The sequence below is a fragment of the Monopterus albus genome, unplaced genomic scaffold, assembly GCF_001952655.1.
Source record: "Monopterus albus unplaced genomic scaffold, M_albus_1.0 scaffold5.1, whole genome shotgun sequence".
NCBI classification, from domain to species: domain Eukaryota; kingdom Metazoa; phylum Chordata; class Actinopteri; order Synbranchiformes; family Synbranchidae; genus Monopterus; species Monopterus albus.
The window spans coordinates 3,159,691-3,172,527 of NW_018127885.1; the positions used below are offsets into that span (position 1 = coordinate 3,159,691).

At 39.9% G+C, this 12,837-nt stretch overlaps 3 protein-coding genes across 3 annotated transcripts in view; all 3 read right to left on the minus strand.

Annotated features, from left to right (window-relative positions):
* Nucleotides 1–2,989, minus strand: cfap161 (cilia and flagella associated protein 161). The gene is made up of 8 exons (XM_020612823.1): nucleotides 2,770–2,989; nucleotides 2,038–2,127; nucleotides 1,720–1,937; nucleotides 1,545–1,626; nucleotides 1,239–1,274; nucleotides 968–1,090; nucleotides 769–842; nucleotides 1–294 (listed from the first exon to the last, which is right to left on the minus strand). The coding sequence occupies exons 1-8, from the start codon at nucleotides 2,875–2,877 to the stop codon at nucleotides 111–113; spliced, it is 915 nt and encodes a 304-aa protein (XP_020468479.1). The 5' UTR covers nucleotides 2,878–2,989; the 3' UTR covers nucleotides 1–110.
* Nucleotides 2,990–3,470: 481 nt separating this feature from the next.
* Nucleotides 3,471–8,263, minus strand: cers3b (ceramide synthase 3b). Its single transcript, XM_020613832.1, has 11 exons — nucleotides 8,259–8,263; nucleotides 7,980–8,135; nucleotides 7,687–7,804; nucleotides 7,200–7,318; nucleotides 7,053–7,110; nucleotides 6,679–6,729; nucleotides 6,499–6,591; nucleotides 6,098–6,226; nucleotides 4,433–4,539; nucleotides 4,196–4,349; nucleotides 3,471–4,065 (listed from the first exon to the last, which is right to left on the minus strand). Exons 1-11 carry the CDS (start codon nucleotides 8,261–8,263, stop codon nucleotides 3,898–3,900), a joined length of 1,158 nt encoding a protein of 385 aa, XP_020469488.1. The 3' UTR covers nucleotides 3,471–3,897.
* Nucleotides 8,264–10,544: 2,281 nt separating this feature from the next.
* ano2a (anoctamin 2a) overlaps nucleotides 10,545–12,837 on the minus strand; it is a 19,700-nt gene continuing 17,407 nt past the window's right edge. Inside the window, exons 26-27 of the mRNA XM_020613843.1 lie at nucleotides 11,609–12,158; nucleotides 10,545–11,503 (exon numbers count right to left, since the gene is read on the minus strand). Coding sequence (XP_020469499.1) covers nucleotides 11,049–11,503; nucleotides 11,609–12,158 — 1,005 coding nt within the window. The 3' untranslated portion in view covers nucleotides 10,545–11,048. The remainder of the gene's footprint in view (nucleotides 11,504–11,608; nucleotides 12,159–12,837) is intronic.

Genomic DNA, 12,837 nt, shown 5'->3' on the forward strand with positions numbered 1-12,837 from the left:
AAAAGCCAAAAAAACAACTACCTTTATTTTATACCTTAAGGTGTTCTTAATGCTGTGCTATCTGTCTGGTCTATTTGTGTTACAGCATGAGGGTGGATTGTGTTTTAGATTCATTCTGGATTTGCCTGTGTGAGCTCCTTGTTGTTAGTTACTGACACCGGGTGGTTGAGAAATACAAGCCCGACCCCTGCAGGGTCAGAGGTGCACAGTATCCAGTGGTTGTTGTCCTGTTCAGCTCTGTGGGAGTCTAAGAAGGTGTGAGCCGTCACCTCATATTCTTTGCCATATGCGGTCCTGCAGGGAAGCAACTGTTACTGACAAAACAATGAATGTGCAAAGCATTATAACCTGACTTTTAGCTGCCATATTGGAGGTCCTCTCTTTCTGAGAACAAGTGGATATGAAGATCAACTACAGTGAATCTACATGGTGTGTTTCAGTGACAGTTTGACAAGAAACTTGTTCATTGTTTAAAGGTGCATCAAGACAACTACACAGCAGTTGGATTAAGTGGGGGAACAGATACAATATGTTTTTTTATGTCACCATAACTAGTTGACCTACATTCACATTACAGTTTTCTTTCTATGACATCTCTTCTTATATAGTACATACTTGGCTGTGGCTTTTTTTTTTTTCACTGGACCTCCAAGTAGACATCAGATATTTCAACACAAACACAATTCAGAAGCCTAAGTATCTTTAACACAGCATCATACTGTATTCCCCTTTTGGGGGGTTATTACTAAAAAGGAAAATTGAAAATACCAAAGGACATGATCGCCCAGAACAGCAAGAGCCTGGTTTGTCTTGCAGTGTACGACCAGCACCTTCACATTAGCCTGTCAAAACAAAACAAAAAACTATTGATTACTGATATTATTTTCAGCTCCAGACTTTGACCCACAATAAATGGTGATGTTGCAACAGATGGACAATCAACAATGAAGCTGCAGTACAGGCTTACAGGAACAGGCTGACCCTCATTTTCGAGCCTCTCTTGGGGGTCAAAGTGCACTATTTTCCACCATGACAGAAAAGAGCAGTCGTCAACCAAGTTCACTTCCTGGAGACGGGACTTCTTTGCACACTTAAAAAGAAGTCAAAATAATATGAGACAGAGTAGCAGAAGATCGATTAAGGACAAACAGACATGCTGCATTCTGTGTTCAGTTTTGAGTATGGATGAAAGATTTCCACATTTATGCTTTGGTAAACATATCATTGCATTGATATACCTTTTGAAAACTTTGCAGGTCACTCGTCAAATAAACCTGAGGAAAGAAAGAGAAAAAAAATCTGTAAAGGCAAAGATGTGATTTTTGTTTTTTGACATAATAGCCACATAACCATGAAGTCTCATAAAAACTATAAAATATTAAAGATCCAGTATATTTCACCAATTTAATGTTTAAATGGACTCTGGGTGAAAAGGAAGATGCAAAGCTGTGCCATATTAATAAAAGAAAATCAAAATCAAAGCAGCACAGACAGAGGTATCCTGATGTATGTTTGTATTACAGTATTTACACACATTCACTTACTCCCCTGGCAAAGCCACTTGTTGTTTTAAGAGCAAAACTTTGATCAAACAGCAGATTGGATCCTTCAGGACTGCCATCCACACTGTAATCACACAAGCAGTGTACAGTTTTACATCTGAGAGTATCTCTGTGTCTGTTGAGGTGTGACGTAGAATAATTGTGTTGGTCTGTGCACCTGGTAATAATGAAGGCAGTGCGTGTGCAGGGCTGGATATCTCTTCCCGCACTGATTCCACATGGGGCCTGAATTCCAGGTGAGGGAATCTTTGTCAAACTGGCAGTGTCTGCATTAATGCTGACTGTGCTGCACTCTCTGTTTTCACCTCCTGTGTTCACCAACATCACAACATCCCCAAAGTGCAATCTGCCGTCCGTTGTCACAGAGAGCTTCACCTTTACACAGACAAACACCGTCATTTTTATCATCACCATCATCAGTGTGATCTTATTGCTGCTGTTAATTGTGTTTTTAATTAGCTTAAACTCAATTTACCGGGCTCAAGATGTTCTGTTTGAGGAAGTCTACTTTCTGGGCAGCAAGCTCGCCCCTCTCTTTTTTCTCCAGGTACTCTTTTATTGCATCCTGGAAAAACATTAACATATACAATGTGAATTCTTAGAAAATAGACTTTCACAATCCATTGCTTCTCTTGATGAAAATGGGAATTTTTCCCACTTGCCTCCTTGTCCTATTACTCTTTGTTACTAAATGCAGCCCAACATTGTTGAAACTTCAGACACATAATGTTCACACCCATTTCCAAAGTATGTCAAAGTATGTCCCATTTTAGAAAAATATGTATTTGCAAACAATAATCAAGACATCTATAATGTTCCCATTTGATGAAATGAGGCAGCCAAACAAGTAGTATTCATTGATTTGAATATTTCACCTGGATAGATCTATATATACCCCCAAAAAGCATCATTTTGAATGCAGGAATTTTGTAGTTTAACAGAAAATGCCTACCAACTTGTGTTACTATTTTTTCTGAAGTAAAAGTCCTGAATAAGTATTATGAATGGCATCCAGATTATCAGACTTTGTCGCCATTTCAGGCCGTTTTAAGTCATTATCTAATAGCATGTGAAAACGGGTTTATTGAGTATTTAAAGAAAAGTGAACCATAACATTAAATAAAAAGGACAAGTTAACGCTAGCTGACGGGCACCTTGAAGTTCATTTACCTAGATAAAAAAGTTGACTGGTTATGTAAATACAAACCTCTTCTAAGCGCAGGTCCTCGTTCCAGTTTCCGGTTTTCACATTTGCTCGATACTTTTTCACATGAGCCATTCTGGTTTTAATACTTGAAGCCAGGTTACTTAACATATGTTTAATTAAGCCACAGCTGTTTGACCCGCGGCACGTTGTTACGCATGGTTTGTGTTGTGGTTTCTACGGTAACAGTAATGGAAAGCGCCACCAGTCCCATCTGATGGTTCATCTTGTGTCAGCTCCCGCAGATTGTCACTAGAGGGCGCACTAGTTCTTTCTGCTTCTGTTTAGTGGTGGAAAATCTATGTTGGTGCGTAAAGCCTTAATCTAATGAACGATGATTTATGAGCGGATCAAATATTTTGTGTGTAGCCCATAATCAAAGAAAATAATTAAAATGGTTATATCAAAGTGATAGAGAACAAGTACAGTTCATCTAGAATACTTAACTATTCTTTTTTGCTTAATAGCTTATAAGACAAAGGCATAGTCTCTAACATTTGACAGGCAGCCCTTGCTGTAAATGTTTGTAAAATGCAAGCTGTATAATGTAACCATGCAGATGAACATGGCACAGAAAAAGACAAGGAAAGAATGTAGGAAGCAGAAGGAACAAGCACAGATCCAATTACAGGTGCACTACCGAATGTTATTGTGTGACTGAAGTAAATTAGGTCACTACACATCAGTGCATTTGATAAGGTTGGACTACTCTGTTATTCTAAACATACTCTATTTTAAACATTTCAGATAATAAAAGCAGGGTAATAAGTCAAATTAGGAGTCAGATGATCATAATCCCACCTTACATTTTTGCTGTCTGCACATACTAATATTGGGGGAAAAGCTTATTAGACTAATACAAACTGTATAAACATTAAATTTTTGTTTTTAATTAATGATTTGTTGATAGGTTAACTTGTGACAGTTTCAATGTGATGAATCCAAGTGGGGCCACTTGACAGCAAATTCCGGGACAGCTTTATCGTTGCCTGTCCTGCTCCTGCTCAGAGGTCAATGAATTCCAGAAATCATGCTGTTTCTGCATCAATGTCTATGCCATCACACTTCCTTTAAAAATTACCTTCTCCGTTTCCTCCTTTTTATATACATTTAGTTTCTAACAGCTGCAATTCAAAAAGTCTGTCCATGTATCTCCTCCCATTTTCCTTTTTCTGTTTCTGAGTGCCTGTGGCCATTGGCCCAGCCTCCAGAACCATTCATGTGACTCAGTTTGTGGCTGCCTTCCTTCAGTGAGTCACTGTCCTCCTCCTCTTCATCGCTCCTGTCATCTCCTTCCAGCTACAGGATGCAGATGAGCCACATAGAAGAGGTAGGAAATTAAGTTGATTGTAGATTTTACATCATTTTCACGTATTTATTTTCTTATAAATAAACCTTGGCTACACAATAAAACCAGCTGTGAACACACCTTGCTGAAGATAAATTTGTAAACCATTCGTAAAATGAGAAAAGCCCAGTACAGGTGGAGTATCTGTAGAACCAGCAGCATGACATTGAAGAAGTAGTAACCAAAGAAGGGTGCAAACTGCTCCAGCGGGTACACCCACGTACAGTGGATCAGCCTGTTGAAGATATACACACATAATATTTTTCTGTATTACTCCGAGATCAGCAAATATCATGTTGCATCCTTTCACACACTTACCAAAAAGGAAAAATAACCAGTCTTGTGAGCATAAAGACAACCGTAAACACCACAAACATGGCGTTAGCAGTTTGATGCCACTTGGCATAGTTGAATACTTTTGCACCCTGTGAAATAAAAACAGGAAAAGGTTTTAGTTTCAGCTCTTAGTTTTGAAGGAACAGTTCACAGCAGGCAGCATTTCAATTGATGTCTAGTTTGAATTGAGTAACAATCCCCATATGGAAAGAACATTTATTTCCCCTATGATGATGATGCAGAAAATGGACCTAATATAATGAATGAAAACTGCAGTCCTGAGGGGTTTAGAGTAAACTTTACATGAACTAATGCTTCTCTGAAAGCATCAAGAAAGTTTATTTGTGATTTAATATTAGGTCTCATAGTGAGATAGCCAGAGGAAGACAAGGAGGCTGCCGATGTGAAGACCCAGAAACTCCTCACAATGTACAGAGGTGTCCACTCTAAGTCCAACACCTAGAGACTGTACATTTGATTTGATTTGATTTATTCTTTCAAGCATATAAAACAGTTGATATAACAACACACATTTTTACACACAATCCAATATCAATGTGCTTATACCTAGTACATGCTTGAATGGAGTAGGAAGAAGTCAGACTTATCCAGTCCTACCCCATGACATCATCTTACCATCATTGGTTTGCAAGCAGTATCTCTACATAAATAATTCTCTTCTACACCACACAAGTAATATACTAAAGAATTATTACAAAGTGTTAACATTCATACACCACACCCACAATGTTCCATCTAATTAATCATTAAGCCTGTTCTTGCATATATCTTGATTGACACATACCTTTATATTTATGTTTAAACTCGTCAATTCTATTACTATTTTTTATGTCCACACTTAAATTATTCCATAGTTTTACCCCACTTATGGAAATACAAAATCTTTTTTTGGTTGTACGTATAGCATGAATTTTTAAATTTAACTGACCCCTTAAATTGTATCCCCCTTCCCTTTCATTAAATAGTTTTTGAATTCCCCCAGGTAATAAATTGTTCCTGGCTTTATACATAAACACAGCAGTCTTATATCCCACTATATCCAAAAATTTTAACAATTTAGACTGTATGAAAGCTCCATTGGTGTGATCCCTATACCCCATCTTATGCACAATTCTTATCGCTCTTTTTCGTAATATATACAGTGGTTGAAGTGAGCTTGTGTATGTATTTCCCCAGTTTTCAACGCCATACTCTAAGTCTTTTCTGGAGTTTTAGCTGGAAGGAGGGTGGACGGGGCCTGGTGAGTGTCAAGGCCACTGTCCTGGATGAAACCCAGAGCATCCAGGAGTAGATCAGCAAGGTGGCACCCACAGACAAGCTGCTGAGAGAATGTCTGAGACAGCAATAGACAGGGACCAAAGATCATCCAGAGGAAGTGCCATAGCATAAGGCCCTGCATGGGATGTACCACCAACAGATACAGGGCTCCAGGCTAACATTTCTAACAGACCTGTAGATAAATATTGTGATGACAGAGATTGTGACATCTGTCCACTTTTCCTTACAGAGCATGGTTTGTGCATAAGCAGTTTATTTTGCAGTCATACCAGGTGCAACCTTTGCTTCTGCAGAACTGTGACAATAATACTGCACCAGCCTACATGTTTCACAGAAATCGCCACTGACCTCTAGCAGTACATCAGCGAAGTCATGCAGTGCCATAACAAGGGTGCCAATACGGATGTAGTTTGAAATCCAGGAGAAACTCAGAAGAGTCAGCGTGGCTATATGATGAATCACCTGCTCTTTGAAATCCTATGCACATACACATGGCAGTTAACATGTATATGATACTAAGATATTCATCACAGACTTTGTTAAAAAGTGATATTTCTAAATAATATTTGAGAAAGATGATAAAATAGTTTCTATTATTTATTATAAATTCTTGAAAAACTATCATTTAGTGAGTAATTAATTAAAATGAATATTAATGAAACGATTAATGTATTAGATATTATTTATAACAAATAATTAAAGATTAAAATAAACAGATTCATACTGAATTTATACATCTGTACACTTACTTTTCGTTTCACATCAAACGTGAGTCTGAGGAGCAGAGAAAGGTAAAAGCCAATTTCCAAGTGGTAATACCAGTACTGAGATGGCAGCATGGACTGCAGTGACACAACACACATGCAAATGTTGATCATAAAACACACTGCCATATTATACTGACCTAAAAGCAATGGCAAAACATCTACCTGTTTAGGGAAGCCTGCCCAAACCTCCTTCAGATTATAAAGCCAAGGTTTCTACCAACAACAAAGGGGAGAGATGTTTATCAAGGGGTGAAACACGGCCTTGACAACAGTGACAGGGATAAATATTGGTCAGCTAGCTCATGCAAACTGGTCTGTCATGTCATTTACCATAGTGTGAGAAAAACCACAAAGAACAGAAAGACATGACATAGATCATATGTATAAATCCGTGGTAAACCCACACTGGGAGACAGAGGGAGAGAAGTAGAGAGAAAAAGACAAAATAAGGAGAGAGTAAAGCAACAGACCAATAAATTTGCATAATGGAAAAATAGTATGACATAGGGGTTAAATTCCTGTGATAAAGTACTTACATCATAGAGAGCTAGGACTCCGCCAACAAACGCAAAAAAATAAAACACACATCTCCAACTGTTGACAGACAAAAATAACAATATCACATATTTACACACATGCACTTGTTCTGAGATCAGTGCACAGTCACACACAGATGCACACACCTGGCCTCACAGAACCTCTTCCTAAGCCCCGGTCGCTCCTGATTTCTTCTCCTCCTGAACCAGACTTGAACTCTCTTTTCTGGCCAGCTGGTCTTTTTACACAGAGACCTCACATCAGCCTAGAACACAAGGGAAATGCTCCAGCACCTCTGCATGTATAAAATCTTAAGATTTACTCTCTTATGATAAGCAACGCTTGCTTCAGTGAGAACATTTAATTTACTGTGCATCTAATTTCAGCACCAAACAACAGAATGGAATGTTTGACTAAAACTATTAGAAGTGCACTGACTCAGTGTATCTGAAAAGACACAATGGTGATGTACAGTATTTCACTTATTAAAAATAAAACTATAAATAAAACAAAGAAGATCCCAGCAGTAGAAGATCCTGACACTTTCATTTTTTAAATGATTGCACATTGCTGCATATTGTAAAAGAACAGAGAACCACTTTGGTTTTTCAGTGAAATGCCCCTTTAATATACCTGCGATGGAACCCGCGCTTGACTGCAGAAGTAGTTTTCTAGGGTGGGGTTTGGTTCAACTGTCCGACGCACCTTGTCCCTAATTCCCCAAACATCAGCCAGTGGCGTGGCTAGGTACCTGCAATAGCACACACATACAAGCAGGGCTTTGCTTCTTTCTCATAACAACAACACCGGTCTGGTTCTTGTTGTTCTTGCTCATGCAACCTAATCCCAGTATTTTGAAAACAGCAACTGCATTGCTAAGCGCACTGGCCCATGGGCACACTTACTCACATACTGTATATTCTCACCTCTCAAACAGGTGCCTGACTATGAGCAGGCACAGGGTGCAGGGCAGAGCACCATAGAGTTGAGAGGCTTTAGCATAGACATGACCTTCACTGTCCTCCAGATCAGACCAGGAGACGTTTACTGGTGCGCCCCCCCCCCAGCCACTCACCAACTGTCTGCAACATGCTGTTTGAAAACACAATCCCGTTTTACAGCTGTGTGGCTAAATAGTTAGTTTCTTATTCAGGAATTTGGCTAAAATTCAAGGTAATTTCCTTGCTAATACTTAAATAAGATACCTCATACTTAAAGTAAATGTGCATTCACTGTGTGGTGCTTACAAATGTTTTCCTCATCTCTTTCTCACTTGCACTGTAATGAAGGATGCAAGTACAGCTTGAGGAAAACAAAACTTAAAACGACAATGCAGAAGATAGCTTATTAAACATACAATTCATGAATAGTACATATTTATTTAAAATAAAATTTAAAATGATGTTTCTCTTAAATGTAAACTTCTGGAATTGGAGCGATAATTAGTAGTAGTAGTAGTAGTAGCAGTAGTAAAAATGAGTCATGATAAGTGCACTTGTATCCAAGACAGAACAGTAATTATTATAAAATAAATTACATTTGATTTATTAAAAATAATCTTAATTTCCATCACAAACAAGCCTTTGTTTTTACACCAATACAGGTAGATTTTGAAAAAGGCAGATTTTTTAAAAGCCTAAATTAAAGATTTCTCATCAGTTATTGCATCAACTAATATCTGCTGGCCTTAGTGGTTTGTAATTCTTTAGCAGCCAAAAAAGGTTTTCAAAAAATAAACAAAGCACCTAACACAATCTGGTCTCCTGAAGCAGCTAAGGCTCTGGTCTTTGTCAGTTTATGGCCAAAAAAGCCCCACTTTGTTTGTTTGAGTTGCCAAATGTTCGTTGTGGCCACTATGATTTCCTGTTAGCTCCTGCTGATCTGTGGCACTACAGCGACATGCAGTCATGAAAGAAGGAAGTCATTTAGAGATGGACAACTAGTAGATACCAAAGGCCAACAATGATAATGACGGGTGAAGAGCAATTCAAAGAGGCAGATTGTCTTGTGGACTCTGCCCATGACAGTGTGGCGATGACACATTTTACCAGTTAGAAAGCTGCTTTCAGTATGTGCAACCAAAGCTGTCTAAATAAACATGAATAATTTGATATATTTGCATACATACCTGCAGGCAGTGTCGTCCTGAAAGTTCTAACAGAGGAGAGAGAAGCTGAGGCACAAAGGGGATAGAGAACGAGCGTGTGACAAAGTCTGGTGAAACTCAAGTAAAATACTGTGTGAAACCTGAGAGGTCTCAGCCCTCTACCTGATCATACAGTAAAACTTCTTTTCAACTAAAGCTCCCTCTCCATAAATGTCTGGGTGACTACATCCTTTGTTGGAAGCCAGGTGGAGAATACATCAGTGAAAGAAAATGCATGCACACTCACCTTCAGCGTACCTGCTGTAAGTAGTGCAGTGTGTTTTCCAGGGACCTGTCTGTGTGAAGCCAGTCTCTTAAATACTGCAAAAATCTACACAAGATAACAGTGCTGTTAGAGCTTACATGTTCCCTCTTACAGCTGTCGTGGAGCCCTTCTTCAAAGGCAATAAAAAAGAAGGGAAACATTTACTTACGCCCTTGTAGCCGCAGGACACACCCTCTAAAGTAAGTTCTGGCAATTCCTAACCACCCTTGGGGCGTTTCGCATTTTCAGTAGTAAATGGTAAGCTGCAGTAATCATCTAAGAGCAGGATTGTTTGTGTACCCTCACCTGCCTGAATTCTCTTGGAATGCTGGGAAGCCCCCACAAAGGGCCCATTCACTGGTGGAGCAGGGGAGGCGGAGCCAGTGCAGGTCATGGGTAGAGGAGAAAAGGAAACTTTCACACACAAAGAGAGAGAGACTGAAACACCACTCTGCATAAATAGTTGTTTGTGTTAACAACAAACATTTAACTATTAGCTAACTAATAATTCCCTGCTCAGGATTTAGTGGGAAAATGTAATTTAGCAGGAGATCAGGCCAAATGTCAGGTTTCAAAGGAATACAAAAGTAAACACACACACACACACACACACACACAATTTTTTGTTTCACCACAAACCAGAGGGGGGCAACAGAAACAACAATAGGCCTATCAGCTTCCATAGTGCCACTAACACTCAGTGAGATCATGTGATCTGTTATGAATGTCGTGTTGCTGTTGTCATGTTTCTCAGCTTACCACCTCTGAATAAAAGTACCTCTCAATATGTGATGTTACTTGTCACCTCTCATATGATATGGATCATTTGTTATCTGCATTAAACAGCTTTTCAATTCACTTCCTCTTTCACTAATCAAAGTCCTTGTGGCAAAAGTAACAAGACTGAAATACAACAGGTCTTAAATCTGAGAGAGAAAAACATATCAAAAATAAGTTTCTTTTATTATAATTTTGCATTTTTATATATTAAAACCTAGAGCATAACGTTTGATATTAGCTGTGCTGAATATGTTTCGAACTTCAGCTGACCTACTAGGTAGCAGTGCTGCATGGGTGGGACTGAAATAATAAAGAAGCCCCCCCTCCCACCCACACACAAATAATACACAGAGTTAAAATGTCACTGGTGTTTTCTTTTGACATGGCAAGGAGAGTTTCAGAACAGTGTCCCTCTGAAATGTCCAGGATCAGTCCTGAACCACTGAAGGATAAAAAGAAGGTTCAGTTTATCTGGATAGTCTGTCTTCAGACCCCAGGTATTATGTATGCAGACAAACAGAGGGGTGAGGCTCTAGGCACAGACAGGAAAGGGTAATCTGGATAGTCCTCCCCCTCCCTCTGCCACCATTTATCTGGTTCCCTTTCCTTCCAGCTCTCCTCACACTGTTGTGTTGAGTTTCTGTTCACTGGGGGGATGTGAGAAGTAGTCTTCCACCTTTGTGAAGCTGGTGGAATGGCTAGGCTTGATGGAGAGCTCCTCAGGATCAGGGGTTCTTTGTCCCGGAGGCAGGGTGGCGCACCGGGCTTTGCCCCTGGATCGTGGCTGTTGGGGCAGAGGACCTTTCAGTGCAAATAATTCAGTGGGGGTTTGGGGCTGTGGGGATGTTGGGGACTGTGTGGGAAATGAAGACGAAGGGGACACCGGTGTGTGTGGTGGAGAGAATGGGCTGGATGAGGCTGATAATGAAGAATCTGAGGGAGCCAGGGGAGTAAGTGTTGACATCTGCTGGAACCTTGTGAAGCTGGTGGAGTGGCTGGGGCGGGGGGCAGGCTGTAACAAGCCTCAGCCCCTCTGTGGCGGGAAGGCAAGGTGGAGCAGCAGGTCTTTGCCCTTGTGGCTAGCTCTCTGGGAAGAGGAGCAATTAGTGAGGACAGTATAGTGTCATTTTCTGATGTTATAACTTCTGCTCTGGATCTCTTCAGACCCTGGGGTGAGCATCTTTTAGATGATGGATGTGATGGAGGTTCCTGCTCTTTCTGGTCTGTATCTTTAGCTGTGCTCAATGAAGGTTCCTCATCTACATGACAACAAAACTGAATTATTCACAAGCCAACAAAAATAAATAGCAAATCTGAGAGAACATAACAGATATATTATGATAGATTATAATTTCTCCTCTTACCTAACAGGCCGAGCTCTCTTATGAAGGAGTCAAGATCAATACTAAAATGCTCCTCATCCATCTTTACTTCATTTTCTTTGTCATCTTCTTGTCCTACTTCCTCTTTTTCTTTTTCGTCTTGTTCATTACATCTCCTTCCATCTCCTTCATTCATTTCTCCATCTCTTTCCTTTTCTCCCACTTCCATCTGTCCACTCTCATCCTTTCCATCTCCTCGCAGTTTCTGTCCATTTCCTTCAAATTCTTTAAATGACTTCCCAACCACTGGATCACTGTCACTGGTCCTTCCAGGTTCATCCAAGTCAATCACAATCACCAGTTCTTCTTCTTCCTCTTGCTCTTCTGGTGGTGTCTCCTCCACAGTGTCTATATTGGTGGGGAAGCAGAGGGTGGAATGTTTTGTGGAGTGAGATTGGGCACATGCCTCTTGATCGTGATTCAGCAGAAACTCCATCAGCATTGTGTTCTCTTTCTTCAGCTGTTCCCGCAGAGACCGTGGTACATCTGGGATCATCCAGGCAACCAGCATGCTGAGGAACATTGCAAGATTCTATGGGGAAGAAGACAAGGATTTTTTGTTTCTTGCAATCTATAATTACTTTTCAAAAGTAAGCTTGGAATTACAGTTTTTCACAATTGCTAAAACAATAAACCCCATTAACCAAACCAAATTCTCAATAGCCTAAACCAATTTGTCGAATAAATCACTCTTTCTGCAAAACCTTAAACAAGTTCAGGCACTTAGACTCTGTTAGCAAATCTCATGCACTCTTTTTGCTAAACTCTAAACACATTCAAAAAAGTTTCCGGGTTTGCAAGCGAGAGCAGACGTTTTTACTGCTCCTCTTGTCTGTTCTATATTTCAAGTCTTTGAGCAAGTCTTTGAGCATACTTTACAACTGCTAAAATGCCTCAAAGAGGGAAAAGACCTAATAAATCAGAAGCTACGGAGGATATGGAGGCAGAAGAAATGTGTCATAGAGCGGCGCAAGTTAAAGATATTGTGGATCATGAGAAACAGATGTTCATTACGATGCTGAACCAACAGCAGGAGTGCTTCAAAGGCTTTGTGCAACTAATTATGGAGACAAACAACAGGAGATTCGATGAAATGACCAGGAGATAAAAACGAGTCTGCAGTTTACCCAGCGAGAGGTGGATGTGATAAAGACTGCCATGGGTGAACAGAAAATACACGCCAAGGAAGCGAAGGAGGAGGTTTACAGAAC